This window comes from Lepisosteus platostomus, chromosome 1, assembly GCF_059453375.1.
Source record: "Lepisosteus platostomus isolate fLepPlt1 chromosome 1, fLepPlt1.hap1, whole genome shotgun sequence".
NCBI lineage: Eukaryota > Metazoa > Chordata > Actinopteri > Semionotiformes > Lepisosteidae > Lepisosteus > Lepisosteus platostomus.
Window position 1 is genome coordinate 57,497,946 of NC_142611.1, and position 19,389 is coordinate 57,517,334.

A 19,389-nucleotide genomic window follows, 5' to 3' on the forward strand; every position below is an offset into this window, starting at 1 on the left:
TCCTACTCCTCCTCTTAATGGCGCTCCAGCCCTTCCTTGTTCTGCCCCATTACCCGGACCTGTTCCTTATTCCAGCCCCTCTTCAGTTCCCCCTTAAAAGCCAGACGCAGACGTCATTCAAGGCTCTTCATTGAATTCTGTTTAGTGGGAGCCCGGGGTCCTGCTGCAACTGGCTCCGTTATGGTTTTAACTTTTTGTTCCTGATACCCCCCCGCCCATCCCGACCCGGTTCCTGGTTCTTAATCCCCTGGATGGATCGCTGGCCATGGATTTATGCTTCTGTTTTGGTTTCCTGTTTGGACTTTGTCTTGGATTATTCGCCCCGGACTCACTTCCCCTGGACACCTGCACACCTAAGACACGCCCCCCTGTCTCCATACCCGTCTCCTGCATGACTTTTTCCTCGTGTTTCCTCACTATTCCAGATTGTGTCGTCTGCATAGGGCCCGGAAAGAACTGTTTGTGACAGGTAACTAAGTAAAAAAGCACAGTGGGACTGGTCTGTCCACAGAGAGGGCATACAATTTTTTAAGCTAACTCTTCTTCACTAAATCCCCAGTGTTTATTTTCAAAATTCCCCACTGCACTGACAGACATTTGCTTTGGAAATGAATCGGGAAATTCAGGTGTGGATTCTGTGCTAAGTTTTTACTCATATCTCAGCAGATGTCCAACAAAACCTTTACTTTTCATACAGTAAATGAGGATATCATACAGTATAGTGAGACAGGAGTTCAATCTGTTCTGCTGAAAATCCTAGTTTGCTCTTACTTTGCAACTAACAGATCTAACTGTCCTTTCATCTTCCATTTCTAAAACGATTTCTGTAAAACAGTTAATTCTGCATATCACTCAATTCTGATATGTTGTTACTGTATATGTAGAGGTCTCCCAATCCCTACCCTATCTTTTAACTAATGTTGATGATTTTGGTGCCCTTTTAGTGTACAGAATTAGCAAGTCCATGTCTGTATTACTGCTTTTAAATTCTACAGCAGAGAAAACATGTCCGACTTCTGACAGTTCCATCAAAAACTCTGGTAGTAAGACTTAGTTTTATATACTATCCTGTTTTACAGTATGTTATCACAATTCATGACTTTTTTCAAACATTTTTAAAAAGGTACTGTAGATGCTGACTTGAACAGAGGAACACATCTTTCATGTTCTTTTCAAGCTCACGTCTACCCAATAAAAAATAATGCACTTCGTTGCTTGTTCTTTTAGTTCTATGACTATTGTTTCTTCCCCTTCATAGTTCCAAACTAGACAGCATATTTGCATTTCTCATTTTATTTGTAAAGGAAAATAATCTGTGTTAAAGTATCCGCTGTGCAGCACAAGCAATCTGCTGAGGGTAGTAACTGTTTTAAAATCACTCTATTTTGTTTAATCTTGACAAAAGTAATTGGGATAATTTATCTTTAGATTTCGATTATGAAAAATATATTTTACACATACTGTACTGTAGTGGTATTAAAGCCATAGTCTCACACATAATATATACTTAATGTACATACATTACATGGTAGTGGTATAAAAAACAACCCCAAGTTGTAACTAAAACAACCCCAAGTGCACACTTGAACCAAGGATCATAAAAACCATAGTACTGTATGTGTAAACCACATGATACCACATGAATATGATATGATACCGTATGGTTTTAAAGCCACTACAGTACAGTATGTGTGAAATATTTTTCATAATCAAAATTTAAAGCTAAATTGTCCCCTGCTTAAATTTGCTTTACTATACTAAAATACTATATACTATATTATGTTATATTTCTGTTTTTATTTTGAATTACCAAAATTTCCCTTCAGTTATAAAATTCTGTATTAATATTCCATATTAAGTGGATTTAAACATGCATAGCAGAGAAACAGACTAAATGAAGCAATTAATTTCACTAACATCTAACGCACCACAAGTGCCACCTATTGATCATCTTTGACCAGTGAATTACATATCGTAACGCACCGCACTACTTTTACTGTATTAGGAAGAAATACTGTGCGTTCTGAGCAGCTGCATCTGTATTTAATACATATGGTCTTTGCTCATTCCAGGACCTACAATCTCCACATGAAATTTCGAACTCCCCCCTTTTTTAATTAAGTCTCTGTTCTGTACCATTGGTACCAATGGTGTCCTTTGGGATAGTGTGGTTATCTGCAAGATTTCAGTGATTGACTTGCTCTTTTTATTTTCTTGTCAAATATGAAATAAGATATTTACTTGAACAATATGTATGAAAATATCCTACAATTCAGTTTTCAGATGATTTACTTCAATGATCTTTCACAGAATGTTGATCACTTTATTCATATCAATTGCCTCTAGTCTCATGTTTATGTTCTATCCGAGGGGTATTATAATGGAGTGTCTTTTTCAACAAGTTTTGGGAGTGTCCAGCCATGGTTATGTTTTGTCGACTATTATAGGAAGGGACATTCCTTTCTCTCGCCTAGTGCTTTTGTTAAATGATAAGTCCAAACCTGGCTTCTTGCAGAAGCAGAAAGAGATCTGGTTGGCTGGTGCTAAACACTGCAGCTAAAAATGTGTTGGCAGTGTGCTGGGAGCCACCACATTCCCTCCACTGGTATCATTTTCATTTCACATGCTTCTAATTGTGGTTTGTGAATTCAGCATCTCGTTTTGTGCTCCTCATTTTCGACTTGGATGCTTCTAATCTCTTCAGAACCGTTTGTGAATGAGGCCCTACATATCTTTTTATATATACAGGAGCAGCAAGAAGACACTCTGGAAGTGCTGAATATACAGTATGCAATACAACATATTAAATCTCACCAAAGATGGTGCTCTTTAGTATTGTCTGTGAGGCATACAGTATATAGATAAAAATTTACACAGCTTCCATAATGTGACACAAAAGGTGGATTTTTTGCACATGCTCCACTTTAGTGAAAAAAATAGTGTGATATAAATTATACTCTGGAATATGCTCTTCAATGCGTATACAGAGCACAGCCATAGATTTTAAATAACTTGCTCATTGTGTGTAGGAGTTCCTTTAAATGGCGTTGCAGAAAATGGTTTAAACTGCTAAAATTGAATTGAACAAATGTCGTATGACAGTTATAAAAATGGTCAAATCTGCATTTTCAATGAAGTTGGATCTCACCTGGAAGGACTTTTGCCCACTTGACAACTCGGATCATCTGTTTTCCTGCCAGCTGGTTCAGGCTGGAGAGCAGGTGGTCGGCGGTGTCTGGCTGGGTGTTGTCGTAGCCTGCGTAAACCACTTCCGGCTCAATGATTTCCAAGATGCTGCAGATGGATGGAGTCAGGTATGGTGCAACACCAGGTACGTGAGGGACCAGGGTGGTGTTGGCATTCAACTCCTTTTCGGAAGCCAAGTATGTCTGGCCTTCCTTTGGGCTCTGCAGTGGCTGCTCCTCATTCACCCCTTTTAATTTCCCCAGCTTCTTTGACTTCCTTGCTGCAGGCAAATACATCACAATGTAACTGGCACAGCTAAATGAAAACCAAGCCAAAAGTGTCTGTTTTGAAAACAAACTTTTTTTTTAAAAAGGAAATGTTTTTCCTTTTTAAGCCTTAAAATCTAAAGCAAGAAACTAGGGAATGCTTGGGAGTTCATATTCCTACAGTATGTGACTTATTTTAAAAAGCAAATAAATGCCTTGAAAACCCCTGTATGTACTATAGTGTTGTTCTTTAGACCTCATTTCAAAACTGTTTTTAATGCCTGAATAAAATATGGTTAACTACAAGAAATGTAAAGTACAATGACGAAAGCACAAACTAGTCCTTAGTTCTTTTATTAAGATATCATGTCCTGACTGCTCTAGCTCATTTTCAAGATGAAAAAATAAAGATTGACGGGTTGTGCTGCTTCTTCAAGCTCATTCCTCATTTAAAACAGAGAAACTACACAGAAGCTTTGTCAAGCAGTTTAAATCAGCTATGCACTGTTCATAAGAACAATAATGGTTAAATAAAATAAATAATGAAGTCCCCAGTGGGTGTCTGACAAGCTGAAATATGTACACGCAGCCCTGCTGTGTCTATGATAAATGAGATGACTTCCACACAGGTTGCCTCGATCAGCAAGGAAATCTTGCCCATCCATTTTGAAGAGCCAGCCACATGAGTGGAGCTAGAAAATCTGGGCTGGAAGCGTCTAACGTAGAGAAATCGATAACTATTAAAGCCGAAAATGGTTGGTAAAGCTGAAAGGGGTCTTTTAATAATCACAAACAAAAACAGAAAAAATGAGATCAATCAAAGAGAAACAAACACCGTTATGGACTTCAAAGCACAAAACTGTGAAAATTAAATGTCTTTTTCCAACATTGCTAACACAAAGCACTCCATTACAACAGATATTTACAGCAGTGCTATGGATAAATGAGTAGACCTATTAATCCCTGTGCCCGCATCATCCGCATCAGGATATCACTACCACTGCATATATTTTGGGCACTCTGTGTAAACACTACATTATTTTTCTTTAGTTTAATAGGCAAAAGCACAAACTAAACACCTGTATTCTTGCTTCAATTACACAGCTCTAAACATGCATTTTCCTATTTATGATTAATTGATGAAGAATTGTACTGAAACTGTGCACTTTTGAGGAAAACCCTAAATAAATCTTTGGTTTGAGCTTTTTTAAAAACTCTGACATTGTCTGAAAAGTTAAGAGGTATTCACAACATGCAGTTAATACCAAATCATTTTTATGCTTCAGTTACATAGTTTTTTTCCTCAAGGTCACACTAAGTGTTGGCAGTTTAAACTAGATAAAAGAGAGGCCCTTACTGGCAAACAAGCATTGACTAAAGAGCTAGCAAACAGTTTTATCAAAGGCTTGGAGTATTAACATATTGGCCTTGATCATGCTTGCATTTTATACCAGCAATACCTCTTCTTGGAACTATAAGCTTTTTACCACATATTGTAATATGCAAATCCTCAAAGCCACACTAAAATGCAGAGGTAATCGGACATGCATTAAATGTCATTATCTAATCTGTTACCCTGGAGACAAATGCGCCAATCTGTAATAGTCCACAGATAAAAAACTGTACTTCTACAGCACTTCTAATAATATGCATGCAACCTCTTTAACCGTTATTGTTCTGAAATTAAATCGTGAAAGTTGCACAGATCGAAACTTAAGTTAGGTTGAATTATTTCATTTTAAGAAATAATTTCATAATGTGACATCTATCATTGCGAAAATGTACGAATGTTTAAAATATACTGTACCATACTGTGAAGTGTATTTTTGGTTATTGACGATAACATGGTTATTCATGCTATTGACGACATTTCCTTTCCAAAACTCAACATGATTGATTTTTTTTATTTTAAATTCTATTTTTCCCCAATTCTGGTACTTGTGAAATTATCATGTTAAGAATTGCATATCTTTTAACGCAACATGACTGAAGGTGTTGTTGTTTAATGTTTTATTACCAACTGTGGAACATTAGTGTTGCAAGGAAAGTTCTATAAATTGACATTTAATCTACATTAGAGATCATGAACCATTAGGATTTTATAAAATGTCAACAAGTAAGCAAACACTAACATACAACAGTTCAGGGAAAAGGTTCAATGGGCAAAAAGAAAGAGTGTTGATAACTCTTACTTATAAATAAAAACTTCTGCTTTTTAAAAATGTACTACCAATTATTGCTTTCTATTTTGCTAAGCTCACCATTATTATTTGGGTTACATCTTCCTACCCATTACCCTCCTACACTGACTTTAAAGAACTGGGAACATACACACAGGAGTCCTATGAGACATGCTGTAAAACTGTACTGTATGTGAAAACGGTTAACAACATTAAGACAATATCAAGTTAAAATGTATTCTCTGTCAAAATAAACTGTTTTTTTTGTTTAGATTTTGGATTCTTCAGACCACATTATTTGATTAGATTTAACATAGTAAAACCACATCTGATGAGAAATTACAGTTTATAATAATATATAAATTGCTTTGTTTTGTATTTTATTTCATTCAAAGGTTTGAAACTTGACTTTCAGCTATTGCCACTCTTAGTAAGGTATTATTGTATCGTTTCCATGTGAATTTTATGTATTTCTTCTCTCAGTTCTCGCATATTTTGCAGTAAACTAAGGATTTTGCTGACCTGCAGAAACCATAATAACAAACTGTGACAGGATTTAATAATTCTTTTTATCATCTTGATTTGATAAACTCTCTATATTGTAAATAAAATCTAAACACAAATAATATGCAGTAGATATACTGTATACATATTTAATAGAACTTTATACAGTATATCAATTATATTGTATAACCCGATACAGGTTTTGTAAATATCGGGAAACAATCAAGGTCCAATAATCCACATTTGGTTGGCTGATTACTCCAAACATTTTCATATACTGTAACCACTGAAAAAAAACAAATCTGAAATCATAAGCATTAATATGATTCAAGGCCTCTAGGCAGTGCTGGGTAAGTGAGTCACTCTGTACTATTTCCTTTGTCTGCAGTTTTTCTTGTTCAATCTTTGTCCCTAAAGTGAGATGCTGAGAGCTTGACTAACAGGGCAATTTTTTATACCTAAACAATGATGTTGTTCAAGCAAAAAAATTCTAAATCCAATACCTCCCAGGTTCATTCCAGCCTGTAGACATTTTCGTACTCGACACGCAGGGCAGTTTTTTCTTCTTATCTTGTCAATTATGCAGTCATTTCGTCCTGCACACAGGTAGTTGTGCTGACCTGTACAACAGACAAATTATATATCACAACATGGAAAATATAAGTATTTGGAGAGGAACACAAACTTTTTTACTTTCACAGAGGAAAACAAATCAAGATATAAAGTCCACTGAATGCAGACTGGCATATCTATCTCAGGAAGAGACAAGATTTCAAGAACTCTTTTCCAGAGACTGTAAAATAATCAAATAATCTGTAAGAATTTGTAAGTGGTGTAGTTAAGGATCAGAAAGGAAATATATTTTTAAGGCTGTAGCTTGCCTTTCCTGCGGAAAGCTGCAGTTAATGAATCTTATGTATTATAATTCATTTCTGAAAGATTATTCATTTTTTTCGTAGCAATGTGTTACAGTACATCACTTAGATGTACAATGTTACTGTTTGAAAAAGTGCAGTGACCATCTCTGTTTACAACTCAATAAAAAGGGCAAACCTTTCTCTTTTCTATGGTGGATCTGATTGACCAATCTAGGAAAAAAATGTATAAACCATAATCTACAGTAAATTAGTCATGTATGTGTCAATTAATTTACACTGTGGATAGATCAATGGATGACACAATCTCACTGGAAAATATCCTAATTTGAGGTCAGTTATGTCAGTATTAGTGCCAATGCAAGGCTGTGCAACACATTCACATGTACAGTATGCCTAATCAGAACTATGCTGTAACTACAGTACATGTGCTACAGTTGCAATGCGTGCAGGTCTCTGTACTATACTGCAAAGATTTTTTTTTCTGGGCCATGTATGTGTACCCAAGTAATGTAAAGGATATAAATATGCTAATTCTGTTCAGTTGTTTGAAATGAGCAATGTTTTATAACAACAAAGTTCTTCAGAAGAATAAATGCACACTGTATTTGTTTTGGAGGCTGCCAAGAGCTGAGTAACTGCAGGAGGAGCAGCAGCAGATGTAGCTCAGTCACTATTTCTGGCTAAATCACATGACCATTGCATAATCCCATTTTTCTTGCTCTAGAAAACAGTAAATGGCAACACAGGAAACATGATGCTGCCCTGTATTCTGGGCAAAGCAAAGTCAGTTTAGATAAACTCAGAAGCCCCTTGCTAAAAGTAGTATACTTTAATGATTTTAGTTAATCATTGTCAGAAACAATTAAACACTTATATTTTAAACTTCCTTTTTGTTTGTTTATTGACTTCTTATTGCAATATTTGCAAAGAATGGCCTTTGAATACTCACTTCATAGTATGGCAGGGTGGCTTTATTTACACTGTACGAGCCGTTCAATTTGAACAAACATTGGCTGTTTAAAAACAAAATCTCAACCCAGTTTACTGTATTCTCTATTCTTCTGTACAACAACCCCAAGATCTGAGCTGTACTGTCCACACTTCTAGGAGAAAAAATAACACTACAGGCTTGAAAGTTTAAAATAACACTTCACCTGTACTTGTACTGTACTTCACCTGACGTGGTACTAGAAAATAAGATGAAATAAATCAAAATATTAGCCAGGGGACTGGATTTACTTAATTGACTAACAGGACTGAAAGCACATTGCTGCAAGAGTGCTGGAGATCCTGAATGAATGATCTACTTTTAGCAAGTGATGTCACGTTCTGGCACTGATAAGCAATGGGAACTGAGCCTGGCAACTCAGCAATGAAGCAAGGGTTTTCAGAGCACTGAAAACCTTTAGAAACACAATGAGTCTCTTATAATGCACGCCATGTCCCCTGCAGTACTACGGGTAATAATTCAACAAAGTGTGTCCTAATTGTGGGCTTCCATGGTGTATTTACTCCAAAGAGTCACAAATTGTGCCCCTAAAATTTCATTGGAGGTGAACTTGCATCCACATTCAGAAGTTTCACACATAAGAATGTAGGAAAGTTATACAGTATATCATGAGGGGACTGCTTCACACTACAACAGTTATGCTATTTAACAGATTACGCTATATCAAAATATGGCTAAAGCTATTCATCCCTTTCATTTTTCTTTTCAGATTTTAATAATCACAACCAGGGCTGATGCATGATTTATTCTTTTTTACACATGAGAAATCATTGAATACTAGTGATTTGCAAGTTTTCAGTAAAAAAAAATAAAATAAACGTAAAAACACCCAATCACTATTTTGCTGTACTATTGTGATTCTCTGCTAGCTCCAATCATGTAATAAAGCACAGTTTTACTGACAGTTTCTAATGCAGCATCTTGCATGTTTAATGGAGATTTGACATGAGCATACTCTACTTGGGGCTCTGGGTGTATTTACTGTAAATACTCAGAAGATAAACAGATTTGAAAAGAAACCCAACATGAATTACCTATTGTACATTGAATACTTCTGCCTGTTGTTAAAAGCTATGTAATTCAAATAAATAACAACACCCAAATAACTGCACTATGACAAATAACAATAACAATAACAATAACTATAACAATAACAATATAGACATATTTCCTAATTTATATGAGCGTTATTAAATGTTATCAGAATAGGAATTTGTGACTGTGTAAATAAACCTTTTTAGGGAGCTTGAAGTTTCTGATACAATGACAACCTTCTGTACATTTTAACACTTTTCTTTAAAAAGAGATCTTTACACAAACTGTAGGATATCTATGTGTACCCATGATGTGATTTGAGCCAATGTGTTTTTGTTTTTAATTTGGAGATACCTTAAACACTGAAACACTCTGCAACACTGCCATTTTAATGACTGGAATTGACTAAGCAGATAATACATTACACCTGATAAGCTTTATTTAAACTATGAAAATAGTGATCCAATGAAAAACACTCACAATATATATACTGTACATACAAACATATACAGTACAAACAAAGTGAGGCCAAAAGCAATTCCCATAATAATGTTCTTATATAATTTTCCAATAACATGTCTATCATAAAGTAAATTTATCAATTTAATGAGAAATGTAAGAAAAAATAATTATTTGCATTTTGTTTTCTAATTGGACCTGTATTCAAAGTACTGAGCTGGCTCAAACTAATATTGACTTATAAACTAATACTGTACATTTAATGATTTTGTCTTTCAAGGGAGTCTTTCTCTCTGTTCCCATTGTAGAACCTAATCTGCTAACTACTGATCAACTGCTATATTATTGGCTGCAGGAACATATGGAATTGTGCCTGTGGTATACAGTATACTGTATAAATGTCTGTATGAATAAAACCTGGACATATGAAAGGTTATAGATAAGATTACATAAACTGTAAATGTTTAAGTTAGCCATTGCCATATTTTTCCCATTACAATGACAATGATGGATGTTCACGGATATGATTGCTTATGAGTAGAATGTGCCAACCAATATAAAAAAACATAAATACTGTATAAACCCAAAGATTTACCACAGGCTTTTGCAAGAATTTCAAAAAGAATACATTAAAAGTGATTCACCTTCTCATTATCACTACCAAACATTATTCAGAATAATTTTGTTCCCCTAATTTAAAAGTGATTTTCAAAAGCTTCATGTAATGGTCCACCTTGCTGGCTCTTGAACAAACAACATTAAAAGCAAGTGCCCAGTAGAAGGCACTGTTAATCTAGGCTATCCTACACTAGTAATAGGGGAGACCAGGAAGGATGTCAAGTTGCATTTAGTGAAATAGGCTTGGGACTCTGAAATCTATAAAGTAGGACCTTAAAACAGTTGTTGTACTGTGCCATCCTGACCTCCCCGGAGCCCAATGTGCTGACCTTTTGTGTCCTCCTGGAATAAATTCACCCGGACGTTTGATTACCATTTCCCCTTGCCCCCTGTCTGTGTCTTATTCTCTGCCCTACAGTCTGTTACTGGTAGATTTAACAGCTTGAATTTGAATAAACAAAGCTATTACTCTTTCTAAATTCCATCTGCCTCGCAGAGTTCTTGCAACAGTCCAAAGGAAACTGGCAAATTGGTGTTAACAGTGGGATGGATCTATGCTGGAATTAATTAGAGTCAATAAAGTTGAGAAGATGCTGAGAGAAGCTGAGTGTGTTACAAGGCGTTTTTCAGGACCCTATGTAGACAGCAGAATCTGGAAGGGAGTGAAACAAACACGGGGAAAGAAGACTAGGAACTGGGCAACGAACAGGGGGGCGTGACGAGTGTGCATTGGTGCTCGGGAGGGGGGGATACACCTCCAGACTGACAAAGGACAGTAAATACAGATGAAGCATTGCAAATTACTCAAGATGATGGAATGAACCATGCAACATCAAGGATGCCTGCATGCTGGAACATCTTGACATGGTGAGGGACCATATTAGACTTAATAGGCAGTGCAGTGAACTTCTCAGTCTTTCACCTGAGCTGTGAGAAGAGGGAAGTCCTGCAGTTGCCTTCCCCAAAAGAATCAGACAGCCTACAGCATCCCACATTGTTTGAGAGACTTCCCAAACAAGCCTTTGACCCTCCTGCCTCAGGAGAGCTGCATCATTCAGGTTGTCCTTCAAGGGAACAGGTAAAGGTTGAAAAGTTCCTTGCAGCCTCTGCATGTTGACGTAGCTACCTACTTGATTGACTTGTCCTTCAGGGGATTATACTAGCAGTAGCTGAACACACCCACTCATGCATCCAGTCACTGTCCCGGCATTGCTCCAGGAAGCAAGGGTTATGTGAAGAAACATGGACATCCAAGTGTCTCAGTGAATTGCAGGGATAACGATCATCACCAGGTTTGGGCAGCAGAGTTCAGTGTTCCTTTAGTTTATCAAAACTGGAAGGGTATTATAAAAAAAGACTTAAGGGTGAAGTACCACAGCTCCCGTCTGATGGAGAAGCTGGATTCCTGATGGATAAGTATGTGTCTAATCATGCCTGTTACTGGAGAGGGCTGGGCCAAAACCTTGTCAGTGTTGTGTTCCACTTGACCTCTTCCTCGTGCCTGGTTTCAGTGTTCATTCTGGGTGGCAAAATATCCCTGCAGTTGAACTGCTGCTCCTCTGCCAACCTCTCATTGCTGCACTTGAGCAACTCCTGTGTGGATTGTTAGAAATCCAAAGAGGGCCCTGCCCAAGCCCCACTGCTGTGGCACCCAGCAACTGTCAGCTTCTATCGAGGAAGGCTGCTATTAAACCTCTCTTTTTGTTGGTGGGGCTTTCGAAAAACACAAAAGCAGCATCTGCAAAAATGCAAAACCTTCAAAAACCTATCATAAATGTTTGTTTTGATGGAATAATTTCTGGATTTAACTTTGTTGTATATTGTATACTTTGTTGAAGTATTGTATACTTTGTTGAAGTAACAACCTCTTGACACTGTTGTAATACTTTCTTCTAAAGAAACTGTCAGTTAACATATTTGTAATAAATGTCTTTTTTTTAGGCAAAACTGTAAAGCACAGTATTTAGAAATCACAGCAGATAAATGAAGACATACTAATTAGGATGATATAATAGTTTTACTGTGTTTTCTGTCAAGGTGGCTGTAAATACGTATTCAGGAAAATGCTAGCTTAAACCAACGGATAGAATACTTTAAATAACAGAGCAATAATTTATTTTAACTTTAGATGTTGTATAAACTATTTCACTTCATTCTTCTACTTTTCTTCTTCTTTGTCTTTATTTTCCTTCACATTCTCATTATTTAACATATTCCCTCAAAAGTAGCATTTAGAGGAAAATTCATTACAAGGTATATATTACCATACACAGTATATCACTGTAATGAAAAGAACCCAGGTCAGTAATACCACTCTTAAGGGTCTAAGCCCAAACATATTAAAATTATGTAGTCTTCCCACACACTTAACAGTGTTCATGGTAAAAATTTTAGTCGTCATCATAAACATGTGTGGCATTGTGACATTGTGCCTAAGTAATACACAAAGCCAAGATATTAAACACTCTACTGTTGTGTTAGTGTCTGCTACGTTTTGTACTTGGGATGTTACAGTAGAAGGATATATTTCTATATCAATGTAGCTCATTCATGTACAGCAGGGCTCTGTGTTATCCTGCAGCTGAAAGAAAATTGGAATTCAACCAATAAAAATATTATAACAATAACAAAACAAACAATTATAACAAATATTATTTAATTTTCCATTTTGTTATTTACAATGGCATGTCCTGAGATTTGTGTTTATTTTGAAGAAGAAAGATAACATCTAGGAGATGGGATGGATGACAGATACCAAACACATTTGTCCCCGAGGCATGAGTACCAGAAGTCATTTAAGGACAATGACTATGGAAGTCACTTTAAGAATGCATTCCATTTTTTGATTGTTCATGTTTCACATTTGGTATCAGGGATGAAATGTGCCCCACTGCTCTACTCTGCCATTATAAGCTTCTGTATAAATATTTTAAGAAAAGTCTCTTTCTTCTTTCAGCACCAAATAAACAGGGACACTGGGTTTATACAATGTCTGTCTACTGTGCCTTAGATAAATCAGTGAAGTTAAAGCTACACTAAAACATAAAAGTAAGGCTTAGTTTACAGCTGCTGAAAATAAATTGGTTGTTCTTCCTAAGAAGTGTTTTGCATAAAGATGTAGATTGGCAGTAGCTTTATTGGGTTCATCTAACTGGCTGTCACCTAATATAACATTTGCAGAATTTCTAATATATAAACTACTATAATAAATGGAATTTGAAATTTCACATTGTTTACAATTTAACCTCTTTAACTCTCACTGTTCCTGCAGAATGCAAATTGTATTTAATTGTATTAAAACTTCATAATTTTTTGTTGAAACAGTGATGTACAAAAGTGTTTCATTTTCTGATGCAGAATACTTTATTGTCTAATGAACTGCACTGGGAGAATTAAACAGAGTTTTATTTTGGGGGAATATTTTTCTGACAAAAATCATATGCTTTGATATCCCAAAAGAGTACAACTAATTACCATTTTCAATGTTATACCATTAGATTGATTTATCCATCGTGTTACAGATTGTGAGATGCAATTCGTGATAACTGATAAAATGTGTGACTACTTGGCACGGGTCTATACAGAACAGATGTCAAGTAGTGTTGAATCTGCGTGACAAGACTTGAGATCCTCTGGATTATCGTATCAACAGAATGTATCAAATTTAATGTAAACTTTTATCACTGCATGTGATAGTGCTGATTTTCAAGTGCAATTAATACAAATTTAATTTTAGATGAATACTGTACTGATCAATAAATAAAATAACATAATATAAAAAACAACCATCTGCAGTGTAGAGAACTACCACCACGAATGTTCTTGTCAATGTCTGACTAATTATGAATTAGGTTTAGGTACATTTAACCAATGAAAGAACCTCTAGCCATATGGGAAAGGTGCAACTGATTAATGAAAACTTAATTTAGCTTACACCTCATACAAGAACCCGTTCCAATTTCACAGCTGTAAACATAGATGAATATTATCTGATCATGTGATCTACACAAATGAAGACAAAAAAATTGGAAGGCAGTTCCAGGAATACAGATATCGTAGTGGGAGAAACATGGAGTCTGATAAGAGCAGCTCCTTGTACAGTATGAAGCTTTTTCGAAAACAATGTTACTTTCAGAAATTGTACAGTAGATTGAACGGCATAATTAACCCATTCATTAAATGCTAAGATTCTACACATATTGGCATTGATATTGCGTCTTTAAGCAAAAAGAGCTGACATGGATTACGATACTTCTTCCAAACTACAGCTTCGGAGAATTACGAGAATTACTTATTTTTACAGAGTTCTACTTTTCAATTGTACTCCATGTACATCACCTCATTATATAAGAAATGGGTGATATACTGTACTTTAATTGCTTAACATTTCTAAAGCATTTTATCAAACGGTTTCTAGAGGTTTATAGATCAAACTAAATGATCAAGAACTGCAAAATGTGGTCTCGACTCTGCGATATTGTTTAAATAACAAAAGTAAAAGTTAAAGAATAAGAACATCTAAAAAAATTAAAATATTCAGCAAAAAAGAAATATCATTTTGAAATTATGTTTTTAGAAAAATAAAATACATATACAGTATTTTTGATTAGATGTGTTTGCCATCATTTTAATTAATTGATCATTCATGACTAACCATGATACACCTGAGTGACTTTGACTGCTGAATAAACACTAAATCACCTTGTGAGTCAGACAGCTGACAGTGCACAGGCGCTAAAGTGACATAACCTCCTGAATATGTACTGGAGCTTGGTGTATATCAAGAGAGAAAACACACAAAGGAACCAAAATGTTTGGTTTATTGTGTATTTTTATGCTTGGTTTTGCGGTTGAAAGACTCATAATAATGCATTTTAAAGCTTAAATTTGATAAATGTTTGAAATTGTATTCAGACAGCTGAAGATCAAATATAGAAGTAGAGAAATATTTTTCCCTTGCCAATGAATCAATCATCTTTATACAAATTTTAATTTTCAATCTTGTATAAAACCACAAAGAAAAAATAAATCCGTGGCAAAAGAGGTTATGATAAGTAATTCAAAATGTATTTTCAGCCATAGTAAGGAAGTTCAAAGATGGAATATGTAATTAGGCACAAATTAGGCGGCAGCGTTACCGCTTTGAAGCCGGCTTTTCTCAGATCTCAAAAGCTCACCAAGGCTGGGCCTGGTCAGTATTGTGATGGGAGACCTCCAGAGAAATCCAGGTTGCTGTTTCAAGTGGTGTTGGTGGTCAGTAGGTGGCACTCTTCCCTCTGGCCCGGAATTTCCAAACCAATGTCTCAGTATGGTAATTGGAAACACTACACTGTAGGAGGTGGCGTACTTTGGATGAGATGTTTAACCGAGATCTTGACAATTTTTTTTAAAGTAGTGGAGTTAACCCTTACGTCCTGATAAAATTACATATTGGGCTTGTACATTCTGGGTGTGCTAATAGTACCCCTTTAATTAATTAATGGGTGCAGCCATTTTTTCCTCACCCTCCTGATCTGTTGTCTTCCATGTAGCTGCTGCACTTCAGAGGTGAATAAAATGTGTTGCCTTCTATGCATAATGGCTTTAGCATCCTTTCAGATGCAACGTGTGATAAACATTTCAGAAATTATTTTTATATGTTATATAATTATATTATAATAGAACTATTCTCTAACAATCTTCATGAAAAACATCTGAATCACTGGAATACATAATAACAGTGCAGAATGATTGGACATACATTTGGCTTCAGTGAAAGTCAGAAACCAGAGATCTTATTGTTGGTCTCTAATACAGCGTCTGTTAAAAGAGAAAACATTAAGGTAGTTCAATACTCAGAAAACTGCTTAGCTGCCCATTGTCTCCATGGCTACTGATCTCTAAACCTATCTATAACTTGTCCAGATGCATAGGGGAAAAGCTTGTGAGAAAGTCAGCTGGCTAAGGGCTCTGTGGTAGCCTGAACCATCACTGGTTTTCCATCTTCCTGATTGCCAGCCCTTACCATCTCTTAATTTATGTGTATGAGGTGGCATGATGGTTAGCCTTACTGCCTCACGGTGTGTAAGTCCTGGGTTCGATTTCAGACTAGAGACCCTGTCAATGAGGAGTTTGCACATTCTTCATGGGTGGGATTTCCTCCTACCTTTCCAAAGACACATACAGTAGAGTAGGGTTGATTGACTACACTAAATTGTCTATTTACAGGTGTGAGGGATTTTCATGATGATTTTATTCTTTTCTTTTTGGTGGTGGTGGTGGTGGGGGGGATTATTTCCCAGTAATGTCTATGTGACTAAAAAGAAACAGAACTAGAAAAGCTCAATGGAAAAAATGTCCTCCTCTCACCTGAGGCCTTTCTGAGGTTTTTCTTCCCAGTGGGAGGTTGATGTTTGATGTGTTTATCCAGTTTTTGTGGTTGTTTTCCAAAAGGCATGATCAGGTTGCCTTCTTGTAATACACTGCTAGCTCTGCCAGCTGCTCGTGTCTGGTCTGTTCAACGTCTCAAACAGCCATTTAAGAAATTATTTTCTCCACTCTGTGCTATGCAGCACTGCAGTACATGAAAATACTTGGGTTTGTAATATACAACAATAACAACATAAAAAGCTTGGATTAACAGTTTGCTAACAATATCAACTTCTGTGAAATTAAAGCTTAATGTAAACATTCAGAATATATTAATGTGAAGTGAATATTATTCATATCAAATAAATTAAATATGTTTTTCAACACCATGATCATATTTTATACATCACAACAAGATCTAATTGTAGCTATGTGACTTTATACTTGTAGATCAGGGCTGCAACACTTATTTATCTTAAACATCTAAACAGAAGTTTATGTTTATTGTGGAGGCTGTAAAAACTATTCCAGTTTAGAATTTTCATCCATCCATTTTAACTAAGTTCCTTTTTATAAATACATTTATCAGTCTTGTTTTGTAGCATTTCAAACCTGATTAAGTGAACTTATATTGTTTTCACCATGCTTCATCTTACAATAATGTTTTTGTTAATGTTGCCTTTATACAGTGTGTTTCATCTTGAAGGATCCCCCCAAAATTACTGCTTTTTAATGAGAATTTTGTATTTTAGCAGTACAAACGAGTAATATAAAATGAATACCTGTAGGTTACATTGGTAATTTTCTTCCAAAACATCTCAAAGACTTTGCTGTATTGTATGTAGAGGCAATTCAACCACTGATAAAGGGCAAATTTGATCACTTTATGATGCCTGACAACCATCATGCACCCATAACATACAGTATCAGATCCAGCAGAGAGATAAGGATCTGCTTCCCCATTTGATTTAAGGTGGAACTTTAGCTAGACCAGCCTACAAACGTCCAGATTTCCAAGGACTTCTTTTAGTGTCTTGTACTTTACAAGGACGGCATCTTTTACAGCACAGAATCTCCTATCATATACAGGGGCACTGGTTTGGGAATTCTGGACTGAAGGGAAGAATGCCACCTATTGGTTCACCAACATAATTCACATCAGCAATGGTTTTCCTTAGAGACCTCCCATCCCAGTACTGAGCAGGTCCAGCACTGCTTAGCTTCTGGCATTAAGCTATAAGGTGGAGCCACTGCTCTTACCAATATGTACATAATAAAAATCAATAGTCAGTTGTCAAAACAAACTGGCCAAGGGGCTTCTTGGTCTAAATAAAGCTGTCACTGAATAAACTATGATTGGTCAACTCTGAACAATCTAAGGTCTCAGCAAACTCTGCAGCACTAAACCGTTTAAAGCATTAATCAGTCTGAATTTATGTGAAAGAATTATATACTGTATGCGCAAATCCAGAATCTATGAAATACCGTACATAATGATTACCAGCAGAGGCTATTCTTTATATTGTAAATTTTCACCTACTGGCAGAGATTCAGAAGTCAACAGTCAAGGCAGGCAGAAGTGTCTTCAGTGTACAAATCATTATTAATCTGAATCTTATTTAATGTGCCCCATTTTACTGAAACAAACAGAGTTTAGTACCTTCCTCAAGAGTACAACCCACCCACCCAGGATATACTGTAAATCCACAATCTTCCAGTTCAGAGCCCTAAACACTCCTGCATATATTGCACTGCATTGCAGTTGCACTCCGAATTTTGACTTCAAAGTAACCCAACTTTCTATTTACATTCTTTTGAAAAAACAATTAAACAGTAGACTTTGTATTCAATCTCGAAGTTAATCTACTAAAAAAGTAAGCTATTTTGCAGGTAAAAAACATCCAAATTACTACAGTTTTAAATGGTGGACTGGTACTGTATACACTGTGGGCCTAAAGTTCATACAGACCTAAGATCGCTTTTTTCAAAAAAGAGTGAGTAAATTGGTTGGCCTACAGGACTGAATTTATCACCTCAGTCAAGCTTCTTAGACCATTGATTTCTTTAAGTTATTGTTTGTGTAAGTACGTCTGTGTAAATATTGATTGTTGTGTATAATGCTGGAATTACACTTACTGTACTGTACATATAGTAATCCCTGTAACTACACTAGAAAGTTTATTTCTGTAAATTATTCTTTCTAAATATATGTTCTTGCATGTATTTAGTGGTTTTAAACATCAAAATGTTGTCAACATGTACCAACACTGATTATTCCTTGAGGCACAGTTCTTTCATTGATGAAGAGAAGAAAGACCAAAACTCTGTGGCTGACCCAGCCCTTAGCTAGTTTGTTTCCAGGGATCTATGCACAATCTATATAAGCCCCCAACAGTGGCCACAGTAAGGTGCAGGGAGCTTTATTTTACCTTTAAAGCCAGTTTTTCAACAAAAAGTCTCTAAAGGCATTCTTCACTTTTCCATCATGCTCTAAATCTGTCTTTTCAAACTGCTACCAACCCAACCACCTCTATCATCATGCAAGCCCGTTTTTTAACAAATGCACAACCAGTTAAACCCATTCTGGACAGTAAGCCTTCACCAATAATTTAACAATTACCTAATTAACACCCAATGAGCCTATTTACAGTGGTTAGAAACCTTTGGGCAGTCTCTAGGGGCAGCGTGGCTGCTACTGTACTTCAGTCCCTTGCTAGGGCTGCTTGATACATGGACCAACTGACTAAAATGCATTACCGTTGCTGTGATTGAGCAACAGAGCAAGGCATCTACAAAAAAAGATTAAAATGATTCAGTATTTCATGATTTTTTCCAGAAAAATAACTTGTACTCATTCATTATCTTCAGTAATGAAAAGGGAAGTATCCTCATATACATTTAAAAAG

General features: G+C 36.0%; 1 protein-coding gene across 4 annotated transcripts in view; it reads right to left on the reverse strand.

Annotated features, from left to right (window-relative positions):
* The window catches only part of nr3c2 (nuclear receptor subfamily 3, group C, member 2), a 157,548-nt gene that overhangs the window by 41,040 nt on the left and 97,119 nt on the right, over positions 1-19,389 (reverse strand). For all 4 annotated transcript variants that reach the window (XM_088633156.1, XM_088633159.1, XM_088633157.1 and 1 more), the window contains 2 exons: positions 6,640-6,756; positions 3,149-3,466 (listed from right to left, as the gene is read on the reverse strand). In XM_088633156.1, the coding sequence (XP_088489282.1) occupies positions 3,149-3,466; positions 6,640-6,756 (435 nt within the window). The remainder of the gene's footprint in view (positions 1-3,148; positions 3,467-6,639; positions 6,757-19,389) is intronic.